This window comes from Ailuropoda melanoleuca, chromosome X, assembly GCF_002007445.2.
Source record: "Ailuropoda melanoleuca isolate Jingjing chromosome X, ASM200744v2, whole genome shotgun sequence".
Taxonomy (NCBI): Eukaryota; Metazoa; Chordata; class Mammalia; order Carnivora; family Ursidae; genus Ailuropoda; species Ailuropoda melanoleuca.
In genome coordinates, this window is record NC_048238.1 from 15,830,150 (window position 1) to 15,854,452 (window position 24,303).

The 24,303-nt window shown below is 46.5% G+C and overlaps 2 protein-coding genes and 1 long non-coding RNA gene across 3 annotated transcripts in view; 1 reads left to right on the forward strand and 2 right to left on the reverse strand.

Moving 5' to 3' along the window:
- Positions 1-991: 991 nt before the first annotated feature.
- Positions 992-17,040, forward strand: PDHA1 (pyruvate dehydrogenase E1 subunit alpha 1). Its single transcript, XM_034649982.1, has 11 exons — positions 992-1,170; positions 6,274-6,333; positions 6,972-7,145; positions 7,892-8,018; positions 8,718-8,809; positions 9,707-9,799; positions 10,636-10,791; positions 10,978-11,049; positions 12,978-13,045; positions 14,344-14,452; positions 14,821-17,040. The coding sequence occupies exons 1-11, from the start codon at positions 1,114-1,116 to the stop codon at positions 14,983-14,985; spliced, it is 1,173 nt and encodes a 390-aa protein (XP_034505873.1). The 5' UTR covers positions 992-1,113; the 3' UTR covers positions 14,986-17,040.
- LOC117797496 lies at positions 11,577-13,802 on the reverse strand. The gene is made up of 3 exons (XR_004622508.1): positions 13,690-13,802; positions 13,110-13,230; positions 11,577-12,631 (listed from the first exon to the last, which is right to left on the reverse strand). It is a non-coding gene; the product is annotated as an uncharacterized LOC117797496 (long non-coding RNA).
- MAP3K15 (mitogen-activated protein kinase kinase kinase 15) overlaps positions 16,055-24,303 on the reverse strand; it is a gene marked incomplete at its 5' end in the record, with an annotated part of 114,329 nt that continues 106,080 nt past the window's right edge. The window contains 10 exons of the mRNA XM_034649904.1: positions 16,055-16,184; positions 16,673-16,749; positions 16,830-16,939; positions 17,803-17,915; positions 19,549-19,774; positions 20,553-20,658; positions 21,296-21,481; positions 22,289-22,442; positions 22,943-23,102; positions 23,825-24,008. Coding sequence (XP_034505795.1) covers positions 16,085-16,184; positions 16,673-16,749; positions 16,830-16,939; positions 17,803-17,915; positions 19,549-19,774; positions 20,553-20,658; positions 21,296-21,481; positions 22,289-22,442; positions 22,943-23,102; positions 23,825-24,008 — 1,416 coding nt within the window. The remainder of the gene's footprint in view (positions 16,185-16,672; positions 16,750-16,829; positions 16,940-17,802; positions 17,916-19,548; positions 19,775-20,552; positions 20,659-21,295; positions 21,482-22,288; positions 22,443-22,942; positions 23,103-23,824; positions 24,009-24,303) is intronic.

Here is a 24,303-nt window from a genome sequence, read left to right on the forward strand (position 1 = left end):
ATGACATGGAGCAGAGCCCCAACCAAGCTGTGAGGGACCTGTAGTGTAAACAAGGTGACTTGAGTTACTTCGGGTTCTCGGAGTGACTGAAATGTGGCGGTCGATGTTTGTTATGTTAACAAAACATAACCTAGCCCACTCCAAGTTAGTCTGGCTTTTCCCCTAACTCTTTTAATTGTTCTTCAAAATTATAATTTCAGCCTCTCACCATTCTGACCTGTCCCCTGGATTTCACCCATTTTTGACACTATTCCCCTTCTATGGGGAGCCGAAATCTGAACCCCCTACCCCAGGTGCAATCCCAGTAGCCTACGACCAGCCCTTTGACCTGGGAACTCACTGAATAGAGTCTTGAGTTGTTTTTGTGTTTGTTTCTTTGTGTATAATTTTATTATCAGCTGTGTTACGCTGTTGTGAACTCAAGTTGAGCTTGTGAACCAATAACTAGAGCTAGAGGCTTTTCCCATTGATCTCTCAATATTTACCTGGGGAACCGATTTTTAGATCGTAGTTCAAGTACACAGGACAGCATTTTACAACAGTTACAAGATCTCTTAAAGACGAGTTAGCAACAGAACCATTTACAGTAAACAGATGTTCTGTCTTTTGGCTCCGACCATGCCATTAATCTTCATCATCCCGTGTATTGAGTGAAGGCTGCAGAAGTGCAGGACTGGACGCAGGGTAGGTGGCCTGCACAATTTCCAATCGTGCACTCCTAGTCAGAGTTGCTAAATCCAAGCAAGGGAAAGACCATTTTCCCGCGAGGCTCCGGAGGCGGGGCTCCACTTTCCCAGGCCAACTCCCTCAAGTTCCCGCATCCTCCCCCTTCCGTGGCGTGGTGACGAAAGGAGCCCCCCCAATCCCCGCCTTCTCTGGCGCTGACACCCAATGAGCGGTCGTGGGCCTTTCTGGTGGGCGGGGCACACCCTAGGAGCTCGCCTGGTTGGCCTGCGACCCGGCGCGGCGCATGACGTTTTTCCGTTGCGTCACGTCGTGCTGCGGTTAAGGCGTGGCGTCCGCTCCGGGCGCCTGAAGGAGACTTGGAGATTCCTGGGTCGCGCCGTTTAAGTAGTTGGGAGTCGCCGCCGCCGCCGCCACTGCCGGCAATCCATGAGGAAAATGCTCGCCGCTGTCTCTCGCGTGTTGTCGGGCGCCGCCCAGAAGCCGGTGAGGCAGCGTGGGCGGCCCGGGGTAGGGCGCGAGCGGGGCCGAGGCGGAGCCCGATGCCGGAGGACGCCGGAGGGCGGCCTGGTCTTGGGGGCGCGCGGTGTGGCGCCGCCCAGGGCACCGCGGAGCGTCCAGAGAGCCGCGGGCCTTTTGTTTTGCCTTTGCGCCTGGCACTCCAGTCCCGGCCTCGGAACGAGCGGCTGCCCGGCCCATAGGCAGCGAATGGGGGGAGGGGAACTCTACAAGGTCCACGGGGAGGTCAGCCGCGGCTCGCGGCGTCGGTTAAAGTAGGTGTGCTCCAGAAGTGCCCGTTCTTTTACCGCGGTCAGAGAAGGGAGCCTTGGGCATTCTCGAGTCTCCAGTTGATCCTGTCCATTCATTTTAAATCTTCCTATTTTCATTCTCCTTGACTGAGAGGCATGTAGAATGTTAAGAGCGTGAAATCCGGAGACTGGCCCCGTTCAAACACCTGCCTCACCGTTTACTAGCCCTGTAACCTTAGGCAAGTGTTTGTGTTTGTTTTAAATCTCCCGTGCTCGGTTTCCTCCTTTCTAAAGCCGAGATAATACGAGTATTCATCCCGTGGGGTTGTCGTGAAGCTTAAACGCGTGACACGTATGTTAACTTTTCCAAAGACCGCCCGGTACATACAGTAGGTGACGTCTGTGTTAAATGTTATTTCAGTGCCCAGTTGGGTATACATTTGTGGAACACCTGCACCCAGCTCTGGAGGGTTAATTCCGGGTTATGCTCACCAGAAACCACCGCCCCCCCCTTCCCCCCAACGTTGAGCTTTCCCTGGCAGTCACTTAAAGAGCAGTCAAGCAGAACCCAGAGGAAACCGCCCTCCCCCTTAAACACACACGCTTAGGGTAAAAGTAGCTAAAGAAAACAGCTGTGGTGCTTGGCAGGGTGGGGTTAGAGGTTAGCACTGTTTATGGCTCCGCTTTTAGATGGGCCTAAGGCCTTCAAGCATTTTGACCTCTAGGTGTGCGGAAGTAGTATTACTGGGTACAGCTGCAGCCAAGCTTGACTTGCAGTTCAGGTTCTAGTAACTCCCAGGATTTTGTGCCAGTTATGCCTAGTACGGGCAGAGATCATTGAAAGGTGGGAAGTATACCCCTCTAGGAATCCCTTTTACTGAAATAACTACAAAACACAGTTTGGTTCATCAGTTACTAGCATTTAATTGCAGCTAGGTCCACCTGAAGGATAAGCTCATTTCAGCTTTATTTCTGTATATCACATGATATATCCAACATTTCTTGAACTCGTGTGCCAGGCACTAGGCTGTTTAATCTCCACATCTTCACTTTTTAGTTGAAAGTAAGTAATGGAAAAATGTTTTCAACTTTAAATGAGGGTCTTAGTTCTGTATCATGTTAAATTTAAAGGGCTGCAGTAGAAAAAGAAAAACTTCAGTAGAATTGGTGGTGTTCTGCAGTAAAAGAAAAATTGGTGTGTGTTTTTTCAAATTACTGTCACCTCTGTGTCTCTAGGAACAGAGTGAAGTCGTCATTTAATATCAGAGGCTCATTCGCTCGGCTGCCCCAAATACTTCTGCTTGTGTTTTCCATTCTTCTAGCAATGAGTTGCCATGAGATGCAAATTGCACTTTATTTCAATAAAACTTTGGCTTCTTCAAAAATCCTATAATACCGCCCAAATCAAATAGAAATGAATTTTGAGTTACAGTAATTTGTTAACTGGATAAAACCAGAGTGGACTATAATTTCATTTAGTCAAAAGTTGTTAGAGAAAAGAGTATTACAATGGAAATGGATTCCTGTGTATAACGTTTCTTTTATTTAATTACTTTTTTAAAAATAAGAATTAGAGACAGTTAAAGAGTTAGTGCTCCTTACTTTGAGCTGGCCCTCTTTTTTTTTTTTTTTTTTTTGGCTATTTTGCTTGTTTTTCCTGTTGCTTGCATATGTGGCATTAATTATAGTAAGGCACAGAAAAATATTTTGAAGAATTATGTAGTAACTGTAGATTATGTGTGTTCTATGGGCCGAAACCCTGTTTAATAGCTCCCCATCCTTGCAACAGAGCGAATCAGGTAATCAGTGTTTCCATAAACTGTAATTATTGATGAGATGTCCCCAGAGTGCTCAGCGCACTTTAGGCTCTTGGGTCTAGTGTGCTTATTTATCAGGTTTCAGTTGTGTTAACACAGGCCACTTAGAGTGTTCAACGTATTTGTTTTAGAATCATCAGAGACCTATACTTTCTTTTTTGAACCTGTACTTCTTAATGCTAAAAAGATCCTTGTCAGATAAAGGAAAACACACTTGAAACTGTCAGGAACTGGACAAATTTCATACTCAGCTTGCCAGGTTCCCAGTGATTCTGGGTTTGACACTTTGATTTGCAAAAGTGTCTTTAAAAATTAAGCATATCAGATGTTAATACCATCAAGACAGGAACAACCATTTTCTAAGCATAGGTGATACAAACAGGTTTAAGGAATTTGTCTTTTAACAAACTCATTGTATAAATTAAAGTAGGTGTAGTATTTAATATCTTAGAGAACCTAAGGGAAGATGTTGCTGTAATTTATTACAGTGTTCACTTCTCAGGGGTTACTAGGGGCTGGCCTAGGTAGAAGACTTGGGACATTGTCTTCCTCTTTTTTCCCTTGGTTTGCCGCCCTTCAGCCATCCCACCAAAACCTTCAGAAATTGGATGCACCTCCTACAAAATGACAGTCTCTAAAATGAAAGCAGAAAGCCCAGTGTAACTTAAGTTGCTGAAGTACCTGTGATTTCATCTTTGAATGAGGTCGAGTGTTTTCAAAGTTATTTCACAGATGAAATTGCATTTAAAATTGTTATTGCTTATATTTCAGGGGCGCCTGGGTGGCACAGTCGTTAAATGTCTGCCTTCGGCTCAGGGCGTGATCCCAGCGTTGTGGGATCGAGCCCCACATCAGGCTCCTCCGCTATGAGCCTGCTTCTTCCTCTCCCACTCCCCCTGCCTGTGTTCCCTCTCTCGCTGGCTGTCTCTGTCAAATAAATAAATAAATAAAATCTTTAAAAAAATAAAATAAAATCGTTATAGCTTATATTTCAATTATGATCCTTTGTGAGAATTCCACTACCAGTATTCTTTTGGCTTTTTAAGTAATGGGGAAGATTTTTAATTTACACTGGTAGAATCTGGAATTTTTGAACTAGTTTCCCTCGTTGACTTGAATGGTTCCCATGTATTTAGGAACTTAAAAGTTTTTATTTTTCGAAATGTGAATGGGTTTGTCCATGGTCTCTCAAAGAGGAATCCTATTTAACAGAGAAGCTTTTTAGGGCTCTCCAGAGAAAATGAAAGGTAATTTTTTCAACAACCACAACAGTTATAAATTATGACATACTCACACTTTTGATAGGACTTTTAGCTTCTTTAACTTAACTCAGCTCCTTTTACCCATTATATGGGTGATTCCTCTTATTTTTGAGATGGATAATAATGAAACAGGGAGAAAGGATATGAGTATCTTTCCGGCAGTCGTAGTCTTTGACCTTGCCTTCCTGCTCTTTATTATATAGAATTGTCATTTTTGGTTTCAACTTTAAGATAACCTCTTCTCGGTTATGGTTGGTTACTAGCTGGTTTGGTCTCTAGTTTTATTTATTTATTAAGTTATATAAATTATATAAGATATAATTAGTTGACATGCAGTGTAATATTAGTTTCAGGTGTACGATTATAGTGTTTCGACAAGGTCTCTAGTTTTAAATATTTCTGAAAACTAACAGTTTTTGTAGCTGTATCTGGAAATTTATTTTGCATTACAAGAAATATTTCTGGCCCCACAGTGTAATTTAACAACTGGCAAAAATAACTGGTCTGTTTCATGATTGCTTTAGTTTGTCACCTCACCCCTCTTAGCTTTACTTCTTTCCAAATTCCTCAGTTTTCTTCACATATTCTTAGGTATACTAATGGATTCTCTCTGCCTCTAACTTAAGCCTTTATTTCTAGTATTTAAGCATTTTTCCTATAGCATTGTCATTGCCTTGTTAGCTTTATCAGATAATGGTATATTGATGGGTGAAGAGATAAGTAGATAATAGGTTTTTGTACACTTGGAGGGGCACTTAGCAGGTCAACCTTAACCCTTCTCAGCAGGATGAAGTCCTGTGCTAGAAGTCGGACGGTAAGGCAATACACTGGAGGAATACGTCAAAAGTACTTTTTGTGGAATCTGACGAATATGCTTCAAGTCTCCATGAAAAGTCATGTCAACTTACATATCAGTGTTTGAAAACGTGGCAGAATGTGGCTAAAATATTACAGTAATAGTAATTGGTTAAATATTTGTGGTCTAATCTGGACCTTAGCCGTCACGTGGAGTACTTCCGTTGTGAGTAGGTATGTTCAATTGGAAAAGTGGAGAGGAAACATCTCCCCCGCTTTTTACCACCCAGGTAGTTAACAGCCACCCAAACAGCAGGAAGGGACCGCTGGTTGCAGAGAACATCTCTCCCTTCTGAGGCTTCAGGAGGAGCCTGTCCAAGATCTAGGCTGTTCAAATTATAAAATGTCCGAGTCCATTAAGTATCTTTGTCTTCTACATTTCTCACTAACGTATGTATCTCATACTTCGAGTAGTTTAAAATATGTTTCTTATGGAGCCATTTCATAGAATAGTGGTTTGCCTGAAATAGGAATTGGATCGTAGTTTTTATGAAGAATAATTCTGAAAGTAAAGCTTTGGCTTGTTCATTGCCTGGTTATGACTGCAAGTAGCAGAAATAAAGCCCACAGGTTAGCTAGTCTCTTCAGTTTGGCCATTCGCTTCATTCTATTTTCACTGTAATTTCTTTGGAAACAAAATGGCCAAGTGGATGGGTTTGATTTTTGCCTCCTTTCTCTTTCTACTGTTACCCTTCAGAAGTGGGTTTGATCATGTTTCATTGGCCAGAGCATGGATTCATTTTGAAGGCAAGATCCCAACACAGTAGAGAGAATGGAGGATATACGCGTGAATGTGTTGGGGCTTATGAAAATTCCAGGACTGCATTCTGATAATGATAATAATGACTTTCAAAAATACCTGACAATAAAAAGTACTGATGTGTTTGTATATTTTGGTCTTTCAAGGCAAGCAGAGTTCTCGTGGCCTCCCGTAATTTTGCAAATGATGCTACATTTGAAATTAAGGTAAGAGGTGTTTTGTTAGTAATTTTTCCATGGATACACAGGCCCGCGTCAGGCGCCCTGTTCAGTGGGGAGTCTGCTGCTCCTGCTGCTTGTGCTCGCTCGCTCTCAGATAAATAAATAAAATTGTAAAAGTTTCTTAGAATATTTCTTTGAAAGTTTGTCTTTCAGCCTATAACTCATTTGACTTCCATGGGTTTTTGGTGAAAGTCATCTTAGATTTCTTTCCTCTAAAACTCGATCCTCTTTCACAATGAGCTTTCTGGTTTAAGGAGTCAGAAGCAATATGCAGGGGCGCCTGGGTGGCACAGCGGTTAAGCGTCTGCCTTCGGCTCAGGGCGTGATCCCGGCGTTGTGGGATCGAGCCCCACATCAGGCTCCTCTGCTGTGAGCCTGCTTCTTCCTCTCCCACTCCCCCTGCTTGTGTTCCTTCTCTCGCTGGCTGTCTCTATCTCTGTCGAATAAATAAATAAAATCTTTAAAAAAAAAAAAAAAAAAAAGAAGCAATATGCAGCATTTCTTATGTGCTCCTCTGCTGGTTTTTGAGTTAAATATTACTGCAGTAAGATAATAGGTCTTACAATGGGTTGTCAGTGTTTACATTGTAATAACTGGAAGTTAACTAACTGATGGCATTTCAGAAATGCGATCTTCACCGGCTAGAAGAGGGCCCCCCTGTCACCACAGTGCTCACCAGGGAGGACGGGCTCAGGTACTATAGGATGATGCAGACTGTTCGCCGGATGGAGTTAAAGGCAGATCAGCTGTATAAACAGAAAATTATTCGTGGTTTCTGTCACTTGTGTGATGGTCAGGTGAGTGGTGGTTTTGTAATAAAACCCTGTTAGATGTAGGAATTTAAGTATGGTTTGTAGTTATTGATTTTTACCCCGCCTTATGCGTCTGAAGAATTTGAGGCCAGCCTGTCAGAATAAAGACGAGCGTGCTGAGGCCTGTTATGAAGCTTATGCTAGGGAAGTCACACATACTTTCTGTTGCTTGTGTCCTGTGCCTCAATGGCTTTGTGATCACCTCTAGGGCATATACTTGTGAGGGAGAGGGTTTTCACTTTGTGTTCTGTTTTGTGGGTTTTAGCCAAGGGTTACAAATTCAAATGCCTATGGGGACCAGCTGGGTGGAAGAAATTAGTTGAAGAAGGCGGGACTGGTAGTGCGCTGGAGTGGGCAGGCCCCTCCCACTGGGGGACACCATCGCTTGGTTCCAGCCAGTTGGTGCCATATGGAAATCCAGGGTTAATGCTTCCTGTTTTTGGTTCTTCAAGAGAAGACAAGTATCGATTTTCATATGAAATTCCCCCAGTATTCATGTTGACATCTAATTCAGGATTTTTGTCCCAGATCACTGTACCACAGTACATCTGTGGATTGCCAATTTGTAGCTTCTGGCTTGAGCTTTACCCTCTGTTTTGTTTCCGATGAAAAATAGAGCTCCTTTTGTGGTTATTAAGAGTTCTGCCAGGCCAAATTTTCATAATAGGCGAGGGATTTTATCTAGAAATGTGTATTGTATTGACTCATTACTGCTTCTTCCTTTAATGTAGGAAGCTTGTTGTGTGGGCCTGGAGGCCGGCATAAATCCCACAGACCATCTTATCACAGCCTATCGGGCTCATGGCTTTACCTTTACTCGTGGGCTTTCTGTCCGAGAAATTCTCGCAGAGCTTACAGGTTTGCTATTCATTTTTAGGAGGGGGAAATTAGTGAAATTAAGTGCAGATTTCTCATATTAAAATGCTGTTATAACAATATTAAAACCTTTTTGAATATGGAAAAAAAAGAGCCTCTCCTTAAGGTGCTCTGGTACCTCTGTTGTGCTTTTGAGTAAACCAACCATTTTTGAGGTCATCTGGCCCCTCAGGTAAACGTTTAAGAAGTTTAAAAATGTTAGCTTCGTAAGATCAGAATACTGTTTGTCACTCAAGCATGGCAGTAGAAATTAGCAGTCATAGAAAGTAAACTGAGAGTAGGAGCATTTCATTGTCTGCAATTTAAATTCTAGGAATCTTTTTAATATTCCCTTTGTCCCCCTTGACTCTTGAACTGTTCAATGTCCCAGTGTAGGAGAAATCGGAAGATGTTTGTAACTGGCAAAAAAAAAAAAAAGGTCCAGAGTACCATCATGCTAACATCTAAAGGAAACTCAGTGGTTAGAGAGCTGGAAAGGTCAAGGACATTGGACTGGATTGATCTTCACTAAAGGAGCAGGAGATAAGGGTGGAATATATATTTGCATAGAGGGATGGGTGCTTATAGAATTGAATTAACCTGTGAGTTCTAGTGTTTAAGCCTCTAAGTAAATACTTGGGGTGTGGTTTTCTTTTGTATATTTGGGTTTTGATGTGTATGTGCATATGGTGCCATTCGTAGGAAGAAGAGGAGGCTGTGCTAAAGGGAAAGGTGGATCGATGCATATGTATGCCAAGAACTTCTATGGGGGCAATGGCATCGTTGGAGCTCAGGTAATTCACGATGAGGATGAGAATTACATGCTTTCCTAGATTTGGCTCTGAACCACGTCTTAACATTTCATACCCCGGAGAACTTCCCTCTGAAGTGTTTTAGTACTTTGGGGGCTTGGTGTACTTTAAAAGACCTATTGCTTCATAGCCTACCATTTGATCAGTTAATAAGTAGATTTGGACAATGATTTAAAATTCTTCCTTTAGGTATTTGTTGTTTTATAAGTAAGCAAGAGCCCCTAGCAGTGGCCTATACCTTCACCTTTTCATTTATATTTAAGTACATTAATTGCTTTGTCACATCCACTTAGCCCTTTCTCTCCCTGCTGATGCAGGTATCTGAGGAGGAAAGGCAGGGGATCAGGATCTTAGGTGCCATGTTAGAAATCAGTCCAGCTTTTGTGGTTATATAGTCCTCTTTGTTCTCATCAGTTAGTGAATAATGAAGTAACAGCCTGGGTGTGATATGTAAGTGATGAATCACTAAATTTTCCTCCTGAAACCAGTATTATGCTATAAGTTAACTAACTAGAATTTAAATAAAAATTTGAAAGACAAAAGGAAGAACGGCATAAAATCACAGCCAGATTGTCTGGCTTAGTTTGTAATGCGATGCTGCTGTATGTTAAAGTAGCTTTCTTATTTTTGGCTCTTCAGTAGTTGAATCTTTACAGAAGTGTTCCTGTTTAATGGGTGAAATAGAAGAATTATTCATGTTGCTTTACCAGTTTGAGTATAATATTGGGGGTAGAGTGGGTAGGGGTAGGGGTAGGCTAGGGAGTTTGTAGTGACAGTGTAATTTCTGTCTTAAATTCTGGCCAGGGTTTAAAATTCAGAGCATTAATTTCTCCCCTCATGGATTTCTGTGGTTCTTTTCTTGGTTGTCCTCAATATTAGGTGCCCCTGGGAGCGGGGATTGCTCTGGCCTGTAAGTATAATGGAAAGGATGAGGTCTGTTTGACTTTATATGGCGATGGTGCTGCTAATCAGGTGAGTATGCGTCTCTGGACTTTGCAGTAACCTTTGCAGTTTTATTGCCAAAGTGCTGACTAGTCATGTTTCGGTCGTAGGGTAGTCATCTGTTGCTTAGTAGTTGAAGCAGCCGTTCGTGACAGGCTGGAATGTGGTATTAATGGCCACGTTACAGGTTTACTTCGTGGTGTGGCGGCGCGAGCGCTTCATACGGGCCCGCCCGTGGAGGAGCCCTCCTGCCTTGGTGCTTCACAGACGCTTTGTGGGTGAAGAACTTTCTTACATTTTAACTTGTTGCCAGCCCGTTCACACCAGTCCTGTAATGTGCGGACTCGTTTTCTTGGATGTCGTGGCATTGTCCCACTCCTCTCGTGGTTTCTGAGCCTGGCTCTCTCTGTACTTTTCCTGTCATGCTTGGAGTCCTCACCAGTCTATGGATGACACTCCGAGGCCCTGCTCTAGATGCCGAGTCTCAGACACTGGCTCACTCTGGTTATCCAGTGGGTCTCATAGCATTTATAGTAAAGCATAAAAGTAGGTAGCCACCAAGTTTTACGTGTTTATCTTTTCCTAATGTACTCTGCACCATTGCCTTGGCCCCGCCGAAACAGGTGGTGGTATTTGGTTTGTCACTTCCTTTGGTTGCAGAAAGAGTGCTTGCCCTTTCTTCCTCCCCACCCTCGCCCCCAGCACACACACTCCTTTGCCTTAAAAGCTCTGTTGTGGAAGGTGAAGCTTGTCATGTTTTATGAAAGCTTTCGTGCCAGGGGGAGCAGCAGCTTTTGGGGACAGTGAAGAAGTCTAGAGAAAAATAGCCAAATAAAATCACTTGAACTTTTTATACACACTTCCAGGGTCAGATATTTGAAGCTTATAACATGGCAGCTTTGTGGAAATTGCCATGTATTTTCATCTGTGAGAATAACCGCTATGGAATGGGAACGTCCGTTGAGAGAGCAGCGGCCAGCACTGATTACTACAAGAGAGGCGACTTCATTCCTGGACTGAGGGTGAGGACACCTGGTGTGAGGCCAGGGCTACCCCTTTGCGGCTTGGTGCCTTTGTGTGGGTCCTTGACAAATTGGTCTCAGACAAATTAAGGAGTTCTCTGTTCTTGGGGCATGAACGAGTCCTGTGAAATTAAAATGGTTCGACGCAGTTTCATTTATGCTCTGCCCTTTCTTGTGTATGGACAGGTCGATGGAATGGATATCTTGTGTGTCCGGGAGGCAACAAGGTTTGCAGCTGCCCACTGTAGATCTGGAAAGGTAAGACTTTCTTTTTGGGCCTCTGGGCTAGAGATTTCTATTGACATTTATCTTAAAAGAAGGCCTTCCATGTGTCTATTGTAGCTTTTCAGGGGTGGCTGATAATTGAGGTGTGTATAAGGTAGCACAGTCTGGTGAATTGGGGGCCTTTGTAAATACCATGGTCTTGGTAGCTCGCCTCTTGGGAAACATTCCACATTGCCCCCCATTTGGGGTGAATCTTTCCTTTGAGCACTCCTTCAGCATTTTGCCTTGTGGTTTGGTTAATTTTGTGCCTCCAACCTCCAGCCCTCCTCCCCATTAATCATAAGCCCCTGGAGTGAGATTGGCGACCCCCACAATGCTCAACACAGAACTTTGCTTGGATAATAGGCGTTCAGTGTAAGCTTGTCTTCCGTTACTTAATATTATGGTTAAAATGTGTCATCTTAGTCTTGCTGTTTCAGTCCTGAGAATCTTGACCTTTCAGGTAGAGTGGGAGAGGGAACAGTAAGGTTGGCATAGGTGCCATCAGAGCTAGTGGAAAGGATGGTGTTTTCCTTCATTTGGTGTTCACAGCCGAGAAAGCATGGCCCTAGGGTTTACCTTTCTGTGACGTCCTCTGTGCAGTAGGATTGGGCTACGGTGATGCAGATGGGGGGGGGTGGATCAGGGAGGCAGATGGAGAGGAGCTGCACATGAGGAAAGAGGAATGAAATCGAGTATGGCTGAGGTGGCAGTGAGCTCAGCAGACTACATTGGGACTCCCAGGACTAGAGGTCTAGACTTGGGCCGTGGTTATCAGTCATTCTCCTCTTCCCCAGTTCCTGAAAGAACATGCAGGGTACAAACTTAACGTGGAAACAGGATCACTGGTTTATAGTATGTGTTGACTTTCACAGCCTGATCTTGGAATTAGGGGAGGGTCTACAAACCCCCTTAGCCCAACCCACTGTGTTTTCCAGTAGCTCCTGGATGGCATAGAATAGAAAAATAGGTGACACTTAGTGAGGGATTGACGTGTGTCAGGTGATGCAATAAGCACTTCTGTGTTAATCAGCACAACGCTTGAGTTAGGTCCCTCACCTGTAAAACAGTAACGTAAGGCACGGAGCAGTTAAGGGTATGTAGCTGCTGACCTGACAGCCCGGATTGGATCCCAGGTGCTTGGACTGAGAGCGGCCTCCTCCCCCAGTCCCCCAGCTGCTGCACCAAACTGCCCAGGGATCCTAGATCTACCCCCTCCCCTCAGTGTTCAAAGTTGTCTTCTGGAAGGGGGCTAGTGTAGCAGGAGGAAGCTGTCTTGGGGGTGGTCAGGCTGGCCAGCAGAGTCACAGGGCTAACCCCCAGATGTCATTAGTGACCACCAACTTGGTTACGCGCTAGCCAGACCTGCGCAGGAGGATGGGTTGTCAGCCCCTACGAAATTGCATGAATTGGGGTGAGGCAGAGATTGACCTACCCAGCCTAGCTTTAGGTCTCCCATCCTTCTGCACTTTCCTGCACACCCAGAGGTTTGCATTTAGTCTCATTCTGCGAGATTTTGCAGTAGTATTTTTCTCTAGCTTTTTAAAAGGATCCAAATGCTTGTAGACCATTTCATCTGTGACAGAGGGGGAAAAACGAGCTTTATTGACCCTGAAGATAAAATCTACCTCCTCCCTTGGTGTCATACCTGCTTTCTAATAAGTTTTTCTGCATTAAATCTCAGCTGTTTTATAGGATTATTATATATCAAAGGCAATACTGATGAAATATTTAAGATCAGTGGGGTCTATAACATGCTGAATGCCTTTTTTCTTGTAAATGAGAAGGATGAAACATGGAATGCATAGGTATTAGTTAATAGGAAGTGCTTGACAACTCAGCCCACTTATAGAAAGTGTGATAACATCTTTGAAAGGATGTGCTGTGCCCACTGTCTCAGTCTCCACTGGGTTCTGTTTTAGGGGCCCATACTGATGGAGCTACAGACTTACCGTTACCATGGACACAGCATGAGTGACCCTGGAGTCAGGTATGGTCACGGGAAATCAGAGCGTGGTGTCCCAAGTGGGTGGGCTTTGTCGGGTGCTACTCACATGAAAAAGCAAAGCATTTCAGCATTTGCTTTGGAAGCCAGACACCGGTGGGCTTCAGGCAGTGAATTAGTTGGTATTGAGTAGTTGTTTGACTTTTTGCCTGGAAGCATTCTGAAACTCCCTATAATATGTAGTACGTACACGTTAGCATGAGCAGCAAAAAAATTGCAGAGAGGGGGCACCTGGCTGGCTTAGGGGTAGAGCCTGTGACTCTTGGGATTTGTGAACTCAGGTCCCACATTGGGGGGTAGAAGTTGCATAAAATAGGTCGATGGTATAGAGTATATGTATGTATTAGGGGCATGCAGCTTTGGTAGGCATTCCCCCCAGTAAAACCTGGCACGGAGTGAGTCTACCTGGCAACATGGGGTATTCAGTATGATGAAATAGACCAATCAAAACACGGTAGGTGACACTCGGAAGGTAGTTTTACTAGTCACTCAGTAACTCTGGCATGTAATGCTGCCACCCCAGAGTGTGACACAATTAAAAGAAGTAGATTTTGTCAGAGTAAATAAGCCCTAACAAGCCTGGGAGTAGATTGGAGTTTGAAGGGAAAATGTTATAAAGAGCAGCTTACCTGGAAAAATGCACTTGGTGTTTTCAGAAACACAGTAGAACCCTCCCTTTTAGTGTTACTTGAAATGATAACAGGTTTCAAAGATGTAGGACAAGGATGTACAGTTGACCCTTGAACGACACAGGTTTGAACAGTGTGGGTCCACTTTAATACAGTACTAGTCTGTATTTTCTCTGGCTGTAACACTTCTGGCTTAAGAATACAGTATATAATACGTGTAACACAAAATATCTGTTAATCAGTTGTTAGTAAGACTTGTTTTTCAGGAGTCACAATTGGCCGATTTTTGACGGTGTTTATGGGGGGGTTGGTGTTCTTAAGCCCCATGTTGCTCAAGGGTCAGTTGTACCCAAGTTTTCACTGCCCCCCCCCTTCTCTGGGCTCCTAAACTTACTTCCTGCTTGGGATTCTGCTGCCTGCCAGTCTACAGTTCTCGCCACCCACCTAAAATGGCACACAAAGTGGCTCTGATCAGAGAAGCCAGAGGAATTGCCAGGGCAGAGTTCTCTATGACAGATACTAGAATGCTTGTTAGAGGCAGCGTTCTTGTATCTTGAGAGTATGCACTATTCCCCCGGTGACAGCTCTGTGTCAGAAACCTCTGCCTGTAGTTCACAGAAAACCGTTCTGACCTACTTGTTTGCCTCCCTCTAGTTACCGTACACGAGAAGAGATTCAGGAAGTAAGAAGTAAGAGTGACCCTATTATGCTTCTCAAGGATAGAATGGTGAACAGCAATCTGGCCAGTGTTGAAGAATTAAAGGTATGCTCAACCAGCTTTTCTGCACCCACAAAGCTGCCGCTCTCGGGGAGCTACCTCGGTCAGTGGGAAAGTGTGGATGGTGGGGTCACAGGACATGAAGCAGTCCTATTTGCTTAACCTTGAAGCCCAGTAGCACAGTTCTGTTTTCCTAAGAATAGACTTTAGATACTCGTCGGTGTTCCCATTGGTACTCCAACATATTCCTGTGATCACTGCCATTTAAAAACCTCTTCCAAAATAGCAACAATTAGTACGTCTAGTTCTAGAAGAGTTCTAGTTCCATACTAGCAACGTGTTCGAGTAGAACTAGTTGGTATTCTAAGCTGCTGTGTAGTCAGAAACCTCTTGAACTGTAATCTGGTTTTTAGGAAATTGACGTTGAAGTGAGGAAAGAAATTGAGGATGCTGCCCAGTTTGCCACTGCTGATCCTGAACCGCCTTTGGAAGAACTAGGCTATCACATTTACAGCAGCGACCCGCCTTTTGAAGTTCGGGGTGCAAATCAGTGGATCAAGTTTAAGTCCATCAGTTAATGGGAGACCGGCTCCAACTGTAAGGGACTCTGTGTTCTCAACTTTGTTAGGGAAGAAAACCCCATAAAAAGAATGTAGGCCAAGATAGTAAGTGCATGTGTTTTGTACAGTGTTGCATTAAAAGGTGTTACTGCACACTTACGTACTTAGTGTGAATATTACATAAGGTTATTTTAGATTTCAAATTTTTTTCTTAAAATGGTTCTTTTTAATAACTGAAAACTATTTGCTAAATAGTATACAACTAAATCAAAAGCCATTCCTACCTTTGAGGGGAGTGGGAGCATTCCCTTGACCCTTGCACCTCATGAAACAGCACACACTCTGCAGGCACACCCTCATCAGTGTGGGGGCTGAAGCCTTTTCACAGTGACCATCGTTTCTCAATAAAACACAATATTTATTATCTCCAGGCAGGGGGTAGAAGGACAATTCCATTTTAATTATTTTTTTAAAGATTTTATTTTTAAGTGATGTCTACACCCAACATGGGGCTCAAACTCATGATCTCGAGATCAAGAGTCACACACTCCACTGACTGAGCCAGCGGGCTGCCCCAACAATACCATTTTTAAATAATCATTTCGAAGGCCAAATAACTTAGTTTTCTTCATTTATACATTAAATACAAAGCTGTTTTCTCAGGAGTTTTCTATTTACATTCATATCAAACATCAAATACCAGGCATATTCTTATCAATTTTAAGTACAATGCCATTTTATAGTAACCTGTGGTCTAAAACAGTGATGCCCAGCCTGTTAAACACCTGCTTCACCTTTCCAGTAGGTGCTACAGGGTCTGCTGAGTCTTCCACCGAAGCAACATTGAAATTTGTTTTAAAGAATTCCATAGTATTCTGGGATGTCAAAATTTGAGCACTGTTCTCACAATACATAAAGTTCTACTCACCTTTAAAACATGTTGATAAGTAACAAGTTCTAAAAAAAAAAAAAAACCCATCCCATTTGAGTAATTCTTTAAAACTTCAAGTTCTTAAATAATGGGGTTTTCCTTATACAAACTCGGTGGCATTCATGTGTATGTTAACAGAAGTTTTAACAACAAAGATGTCAGCTCTTGGCTCTCTCTGTCCCCGGCCTAGCCGACTGGTTCAGCCTCATGTTGCGAGGCCGGGGACCCCTGCGACCTTCTTCTGTACTGGGAGACTGCAGTCCAGAGCCTGCAGAGGAGGCCACCACTAGGAAGCAATCAACCAAGAGTCTTCTTGAGAATCGTAAGAAAAGAGAAGTTCAAAGCCACACCACCAAATACTTCTTTAGGAGCCCTTATGTCAAAAGCTACAGTATATAATTCTAGACTTGTCTAGATTGCCAAAATGCAGTTCCTAACTTAGATAGAGCTCTGTCAGCTCGTATTTGGGCTTGAGTAGGAGTGGCACGTGGCCTCAGAGGCATGTGCAGGGCAGGCTGAGGGAAGTAGTGGTGGAGAGAGCCCGGAAGCTATGGGGTTTCACGTCCCTCTGGTACCCAACTCAAGTTGGGTACCCAAAGAAAACTCAGAGAGGGGAAGTTGGATAGTTGGTTTTCCGACTAAGCCACAGATAGGAAAGGAAATTAATTTCAACGAAGGGGGAAAGTGACCACCACTTTGTTTTCTTCTGATTTAAAAGCACAATCACAGGAAAAAAAGTCATTTTCTATTGCAGTGTTTTGAAGCCATTCTTACCGTAGTCTGAGGTGTCTTAGATCGTCCTTAGTGATGTCATTAAGAATGTCAGATAGCGTATAGCCCTCTTCAACAATCTGAAACAAATATCAAATACAGAAGAGTTAAGCTGCTTTGTAATAATGGCATAGGAATGTTCTTTTATTTATAAATTTACCTTTTCTATTGTACTCGCATCTGCTCCTTGCAGTTGTAACCAGTCTATGAGCTCTTGATCAGTTTTCTGCCCCTGAGACCCAGGAGGGGATGCTGGGTTCTCTGTAGTATCTGCAATGATGAGAAATTTGTTTTGTTGTATATTATTGTTTAACAGTAAAACTCTTCAAAAGTAATAAGTTGGATGAAATAAACTATTACACACAACATAAGCGTGATTTGAAAGGAGATGACTTAAACCTGTCTGAGCTGCTCTAATCCACAGTCCATAGTTCCTGGATTCGCTTTGCAGAGATTAAAGGGACTACAGTTAAGGGTAATGTTACTTACTTGGGAATTTGATACACTTTATGTCTACCACTTTAAATGCTTATTCCAGTCTCTAAAATGCCTTTTATAAGGAATCCCATCCTTAACTGCACTGGAAATCAAATGAGGACATGGAATTCAGTACTGAGATTTTGTGTCCACGCTTATCCATCCCACATTCCAAGAGGTGGCTGGCTGCAGCTCTTTTGTAAGTGGCATGAAATGAATTAGGTTTACTGAGGTTTCATTTCTGCAGTCAGTCACACTTTTTAGGTATGCAGTGCTGTAAACTTTGATGAGCAGTCATGTAACCATCCAGATGACAAATTTCCATCACCCCCAGAAGTTTTTGCAGCCTTTTACAATCCAGTGCCCTCCCCCCCATTCTGACGCTTTCTGTCCCTCAAGTTTTGCCTGCTACTATTACATCAGTATTCTGTATCGAGGGACTCAGAGTGTCTAGCTTTTTGAATCAGCCTTCACTGAGCCAAATACATCCACATTTTTGAATGTACCAGTGGTTTTCTATTACCGAGGAGTATTCCAGAATATACTGGAGTACTTACTGCTTTACTAGAGAGTTAACTGACTGTGGCAAGGCTGACCAGAACATTAGCCAGATTTTAGGTGGTCTCACAAGTTAGAGCAAGTGGAAAATTACTCACCATTAGATTTGAATTGTAACTGAAGATGATACAATTCTTGAGTTTTCTGCTCTAGGGTTTGCCGTAGAAGATCCTGGTACTCTCTTTCTTTCCGAACTAGGTGTTCCAAAAGTCTGGTTAAGAAAAAAAAAATGCCATTATCCAGAGAGTCTAACACCATTCAGTTAACTCAAACACTGGCTGAACCTCAGAGATTGGCGGGGGTGGGGGGTGGGAATCACACAATCCCAACAGTCTGGTTTCTGCCTATACCTGGGCGCCTCCCTCGTGTTTCCTCCCTTGAAAACAAAGACCAGCACTCAGGGCATGGGTGTATTTTGCCTCAAAATGTATCATGAATCAGAAGATAACCTGAGGGTGATCAGTAAACTCAGCCAGGAGGAGCTGGTGATGACAGCTTGTCTCCCTGAGTCTCATCGAGTTGCTGAAAGGAGCTCTCGGGCTCTTTCCTCCTCAGAGGAGGAAGCCAAGGAGCTGGCAGCCCTGCTTCTGACGGACACTGGCGGAGAGCGGCAGAAAGATGAGCTCAAGCAGGAGTAGCACAACTGCGAACATGTGCGGAGCCCAGGACCGCGCTAACTGCTTCACGGGCGCTGGCCTCACACGCTCGGGCCAGACCAGGCACCCGCAGGCGCCACCACTCCGGGCAAGAGGTGCCGGGGCGGGAGGGCGCGGCTGTTGGTCCTCCTGCTGACCCAGAAGGCAGCCGAGGGACTGTCAACCGTGCACAGGAAGAACCACCGAGCCCACAGGTAACGGTTTATACATCTGGTGATTAATATATTTTCCGGTAGGGTTTATAAAGAAGAGCTAAGTATCACAACTTCCACATTTGTCATATTTTAAAAGCTTTCAAATTCCCCCCCCCCCCATCTTTTAATTAAAACTGTGGGTCTTTCAGAAATTTAAAAACACTCTAGGTCTCTCTGAAAAGAAACGATTAGATCTGCCTAAGGTCCTATTTCCGAGATTGCCAGGGTGTACACAAGCCTTCTTTCACGTTACGGACACCTGGCCCCACAGCTCTGCCGTTATTAATCGGCAGCCCCAGTGGTCATGTGGCAGCACAGCAGCATTTGGAACCCGTACCAACTAGTTTGCTCTGTGTGTGGGTTGTATTTTTTGTAAGTCCACTGATGATGTGATTACCCAGCGCAAATTATCATCGTTTTAATTCATTTAACAAGTATTTTAGAACACCTGTGTGCCAGGAAGTGAATTAAACAGACCAGCTCTCTTGGGGGGACCTCAACGACGCCAGGGTGCCCTGGCTGGGAAGGCAGTGCGCGAGTGCCTACCGGGGAATTGTGATAAGTCAGAAGGAAGAGTGTCATGGGGGAGGGCACACTGACACAGGGTCAGGGTCAGAGGCTACATGTCCATCAGATGAAGGGCCAACCAACCCCTGGCTTGGCTACTGACATAGGGACAGGCTGCAGCTGCGCACTGCTGAGCCTGCCGGACCCGCAGGCCGCGCCAGGAGCCTCGTCTTGGTGAAAAGACAGAAAAAGAACTCCCAAGACGCTGCAGCCTTAGCATGGCTGACTGCTGTGTGGCCGGTAGCAAGGCGTCAGACCTCTCTGATTGCTACCGTTAAAGAAAGGGAGGCATTCTCCCCCAGGTGAAGCTGAGAACACCTCCTCGTCCACCTCCTTGGTGAAGATACTCTTCTGAGACCTGGGACGGTCACTCAGCAAGTGCACGGATTCCCTTACTGGCCCCGGTCATCGTCCCACCCCTGCCCACCTGCTGGTCTCCTGTCGGAGCTCGCCCAGCTGGAGGCTCAGGTGCTGGTGGTGGAGCTGCTGGGGCTGGGCCTCGGGGGCAGCCGCCGCACGGGGGCCGCTCCCTCCGCACGCCTCATGCGCGTCACTGCCAGGCACATCTGCTGGGGGACAGTCCTCTTCTACCTCGTCCGTGTCCTTGTCCACCCCTTCGGTCTCCGACGTGGGCTCAAAGTGGGCTCGGAGCTCTGCCAAAGCATGGAAGAAAGGACCACAGTTAGGCAAGGCCAGGGCTTAGTGTCGCTTACGTCCAGCACCAGCACACGAGACTGCTCGGAGGCCAGCCCAGCCGTGGCGACGCTCCATCGGGGGCTGCTGATGTCACCAATGGGGAAGAGACTATTTTACTCCATTCTCTGCAGTGAAACGATGATCACCCCCAGTTTACAGATGACAAAACAGAGGCTGAATGTTAAATCACTTAGCCAAGGACACTTTTAACAAGGTACAACCAGGCTTCCAACCTGGCCTGGGTTCTTTTTACTAAAGAAAGGTGCCTGCTTGCAGTGGGGCGTAATGAAGTGCTGGGGTCTAACAAGCTCCTCGGCCACGCTCAACCTGGGCAGAAGCCGCCACGACAGGGAGGGAGCAAAGTCAAGAGAGCAAGTGGCAATGTCAGCAGAAGCTGCCCGGAGCCCCCTTCCCAGGATGAAGTCACCACCGGAGAGTGAACCTGGGTATTAAGCTGCTCTGACATTTCATAAATGAGTACGGAAGCCTAAGATTTCTAGAGCTACCACGGGAGGGGACAGGAGATGGCGTTACCGACTCGAGCCTGCTCCATGCGGGCTCCTTGGTTAGGCCGAGAGGCCACATAAGTACAGCTGCAGAAGTTCTTAGCATTTACTGAATTGCAGGGCAGTACGTAGCCCAGATGGGAAAGAGAAAACGGGCGTCGAGTGCAGAGGATACTTGTGATCTCTTCCATGGCCTGAGCCTGACCTTGACCGAACAGGTGGCACTTACCCGGGATGAGAATGGTGACCGCGGCCTGCACTGCTCGACGGATGATGTTGTCCATCGCAAACATCCAGTGGGGCCTAATTAAGTGGTTCCTCAAAATTTTATTTACCTACAAATCACAAAAATGCAGATTTCTGGTCCATTGTACTTTTAAGAAGGAAGAGTTCTTACTCATTCTAGTTTACTTCTGCTCTGAGATAAAATGTCAGCCACGCTGCTCTGTGTTTCTACCTGACTTGTTTCTTCCGGACGGAGCGTTCCTGCCAGCTGCCCCCGAATCAGGCTGGGTCTAGGGGACAGGAAGGGATTGGATCTCCCACACCAGGCCTCTTCACTGTTTATTGTAGGAGCATTTACTGAGCACCTGTGAAAGGTCAGGCTCTTCATCGGGAGCCTGGGACACAAAGCTGGACCAGACATGGTTGCAGGCCTGCAGCAACTCACATCTGTTTGCACAGACACATAAGCCTCAGCCCCAAACCTCAGCCGGCAGATGCCACCTGTTCCCGAGTCCTGTAAGTCCTATACTCCTGCTCTGAGCGGCCAAAAACTATCAGCCCGCTCACCTGTACTTGCATATTCTGTGTGTAGAAGGAACTCCTAAAACATGGGATTTAGGTGTAAGCAGCTTAGAAGAAACAGGGACTTTGGGAGATGGTAAATGAACTCCTTGGTCCTGGCTTTGAGCTACTTCAGTGGGCTTCCTGCCTTCTAGCATGTTCTCTAGGACCAGACAGAAAACTTACAGCATCCTGAAATCCAAACAGTACCAGGTGAATCTGATTGATCGACGAGCTGTCAAAGTCCAGGTCCACCTTTAGCTTTGATATTGTGGATGCCATCACTCTGTGCTCCGGGGAGCGGATGAAGTCCCTCAGGATCCCAATTATTTGCTTGATGTGGCCGACTGAGAGATGCAAGTCTTCCGAACTCTGATCACCGCCCCACCCCCCACCAAAATCACTTTCATTGAGTAAGTCAGAGAGGGAGGGGAAATTCCACAAGTAGTATGTGGACACCCCACGTGAGAAAGGGTCTGTTTCTGGAATTCCTTCCCTATTTTTTGTTAGGTGTCCCCTCTCCTCCCTGGGCTACACACACACACACACACACACACACACACACACACACACACACACACAACTAAACCCCTCTGGGAATGGTTCCGCCCTCCTGTTGAACCCCGTGTAACTGCCCCGCCCCGGCGCACCCTGCCCCCCCTTGTTAGAAGGCCTAGTTCATAGTAGGGCAAGTGGCCTCTTCCTAAAAAGACCTTCCCGCTTCCAAAATAAGTTAAAATGCAGATCTTCTTATCCATAACCTTTCTCCCTAAAGTGGCTGCTCTCCCAGCTTCTGAGGGCAACTCTGTGTGTCCTGCAGCTGGGGTTTCAAAACGGGGGATTCACATGAGTCAAGGGCAAAGTAAGGCTGGGAGCCCCTGAGCTTCGTGCCGCCTTTGGCTTGTTTTCCACCAGGGGGCAGCACCACTCCATCAATGCCTGGGTTCACCGCAGTGTTCCGCAAATTCAGGCTTCAGGGGAGTTTTTTTTTTTTTTTTTCCTTTGTATTTTCTTTTGTCTTGTTGGAAGAGGGAAGGACGTTGAGAAATACTTATGGTGATTACCGTAACTGTGCAAATGTTCCAGGGTAGCAGGAGCCTCGGTCCCGTTTGGACCCGTTCAGGGACCTGGACCCGGGCCGAGGGGGCAGGATTAGCAGCTCCCCCGACCTGGCCCTACCTGGGCCACGCACTCCTGCAGGTTGGAAGCCACCTGGTTCTGCTCCTCCCAGAGGATTTTGTACAGGATGGCACGGCGCTCACTGTCCTTGCGCAGCAGGAAGAGGCCTGGGTCCCTGTCCTCTGGGGACGAGGCTGCGCTCTCATCCGGAACACTGCGGACAAACACAAGCGACAATCCCCACGCGTCCCAGAACGAAGTCTCTATGCTTGGCCGCCACGGGGGAGGGGCTAAGCGGTGACTACCGCCGCAGTCCGCACCCTCAAGGTGAAACCGCAGATAGAAGAGAGATGCAGTGCTTTTTCTAACCCCAGGAGCACCAGTGTTGGGAGAGGGAGGAAGAAGGTGGGGTGGGGGGGGGAAGGGGGAGAGACTAAGGGAACAATTGAGGGGACGATGGGAGGGGTAGAGGAGATAGGAGAGAAGGGGAAGTGAGGGCAGGAAGGGAGGAGGAGGAGGGAGGAGGGAGGGCGGTAAGTGACTGCAGTGAACCTGCAGCTTGCTGCCTTCCTGGCCTGCAGTGCGCCGTTGGCCTGTGACAGCACAGAAAGCAAGCAAAAGCCCTTGGTGGTCTGGTTTTGACCTGGAGGTATTTGGCTCCCGGTAACCCAGGCACCTCACAGGCCCACAGTGGAGGGAAGGGGTGGGCCGTACCTGAGCAGGTGGCTGAGCCTGTGCTTGGGTGCCCGGGCCTTCTCGAAGAACGTATCCAGCTGGGCATCGGAGTCTGGGGACACAGAGCCGTGCTCACTGCTGCTGCTGCCCATGGGCTCCCCAGACGTGGGCAGGGCTAGGGCGGTGCCCCGGGTACTCTCTGTGTGGGGGCGGACAGGGAGGGGGGGAGTTTCAGCCCCTCAGGCCGGGTGACCCACACAGGGGCCTGCTACGTCCAGTCACCCAGGGGGCCCTGAAATGTAGGTTCCGCTTCAGCAGGTCGGAGATGGGCACACTACGGCGTTTCTAAGCAGCCCACAGGAAATGCTGACACAGCTATAGCCCCACGGGGAGCGAGACGCTGAGCCTCTCTGTCCTGGCTTTGGACTCCATCCACACCAGGAGAAAAACAAATGGCTTCCTTTTCAGAGGCCACTTTTATGCCACTGCAGGGTAGGACTCACTGCCCCAGAAGGGGTCACTTGGCTTCCGTGGCCTGTGGGACAGCTGCTGCAGGCAAAGTCCCCGATGTGCCCCTTAATCAAGGTCAGGAGCAGCACAGGGGGAAAGGCCAGGCTCTGCACGCAGGGGAACCCCGAAACCCCAGCCAGGGCACCTCTGGCTGCCCTCATCGGCACAACCCCACAGGAAAGACTCTAACAAGGGGGTGTACCGCTGTCACCTGCTGGGCTCCCTGCGCCTGTCAGGAAATCAAGGACCATTTGCTGGCTGGGGTTTGACAGCTCCCACACCAGCTGCACCCACCCCTGCCACACTTCACAGCACCAGGCGCCGTGCGGGAGGCTCAGTGCTCTCAGTGACAGAGGAGCCCGGACATCACCGTGCCCAGGGCGGCCCCCCAGCTGTCCAGGTACACCTCACCTGCCGGCTTGAAAGCAATTCGGTTCTTCTTGCCCTTGTTCACCTGCCTTAAGAAACCCTCTCTGAGCAGCTCGCCAGCAGTGGCACGTTTGTGGGGGTCAGGCTCAAAACAGGATAAAATGAAGGCTCTGGCATCCATTGAAAGGCCTTCTGGAATCTCCGGGTGGATCTTAAACATCCCCACCTGCATTTAAGGGAGAGGTGACCGATGTGACTGTGAGGCCTCAGGCACACCCAGGTATACAAGCCTTCAGTACAAAGCTCCTACCCTGGCATCTTTGAGGGGCCGGTGGAGGAGACTGTCCTCAGTCACTTGCCCGGCTTGCCTCCCGGGACTTGCCTTTGCCCAGCAGGTCACAGGGAAAGTGGTATCAGAGGAGTTTCCACGGACGGGGGCTCCGGAGTTTGGGATTGGAGGCGGGGAGCAGGGAGTTACTCATTGCAGGGCCCAAGGTTTCGGCTTAATAAAGTGAACGCAC

Excerpts from the sequence above, each read along its gene's own strand:
- PDHA1 (XM_034649982.1), top strand. The coding sequence starts at position 1,114 with ATGAGGAAAATGCTCGCCGCTGTCTCTCGCGTGTTGTCGGGCGCCGCC. Across the intron at positions 7,146-7,891 it reads GTCACTTGTGTGATGGTCAG|GAAGCTTGTTGTGTGGGCCT; the intron begins GTGAGTGGTGGT and ends CCTTTAATGTAG. Across the intron at positions 9,800-10,635 it reads GCGATGGTGCTGCTAATCAG|GGTCAGATATTTGAAGCTTA; the intron begins GTGAGTATGCGT and ends ACACACTTCCAG.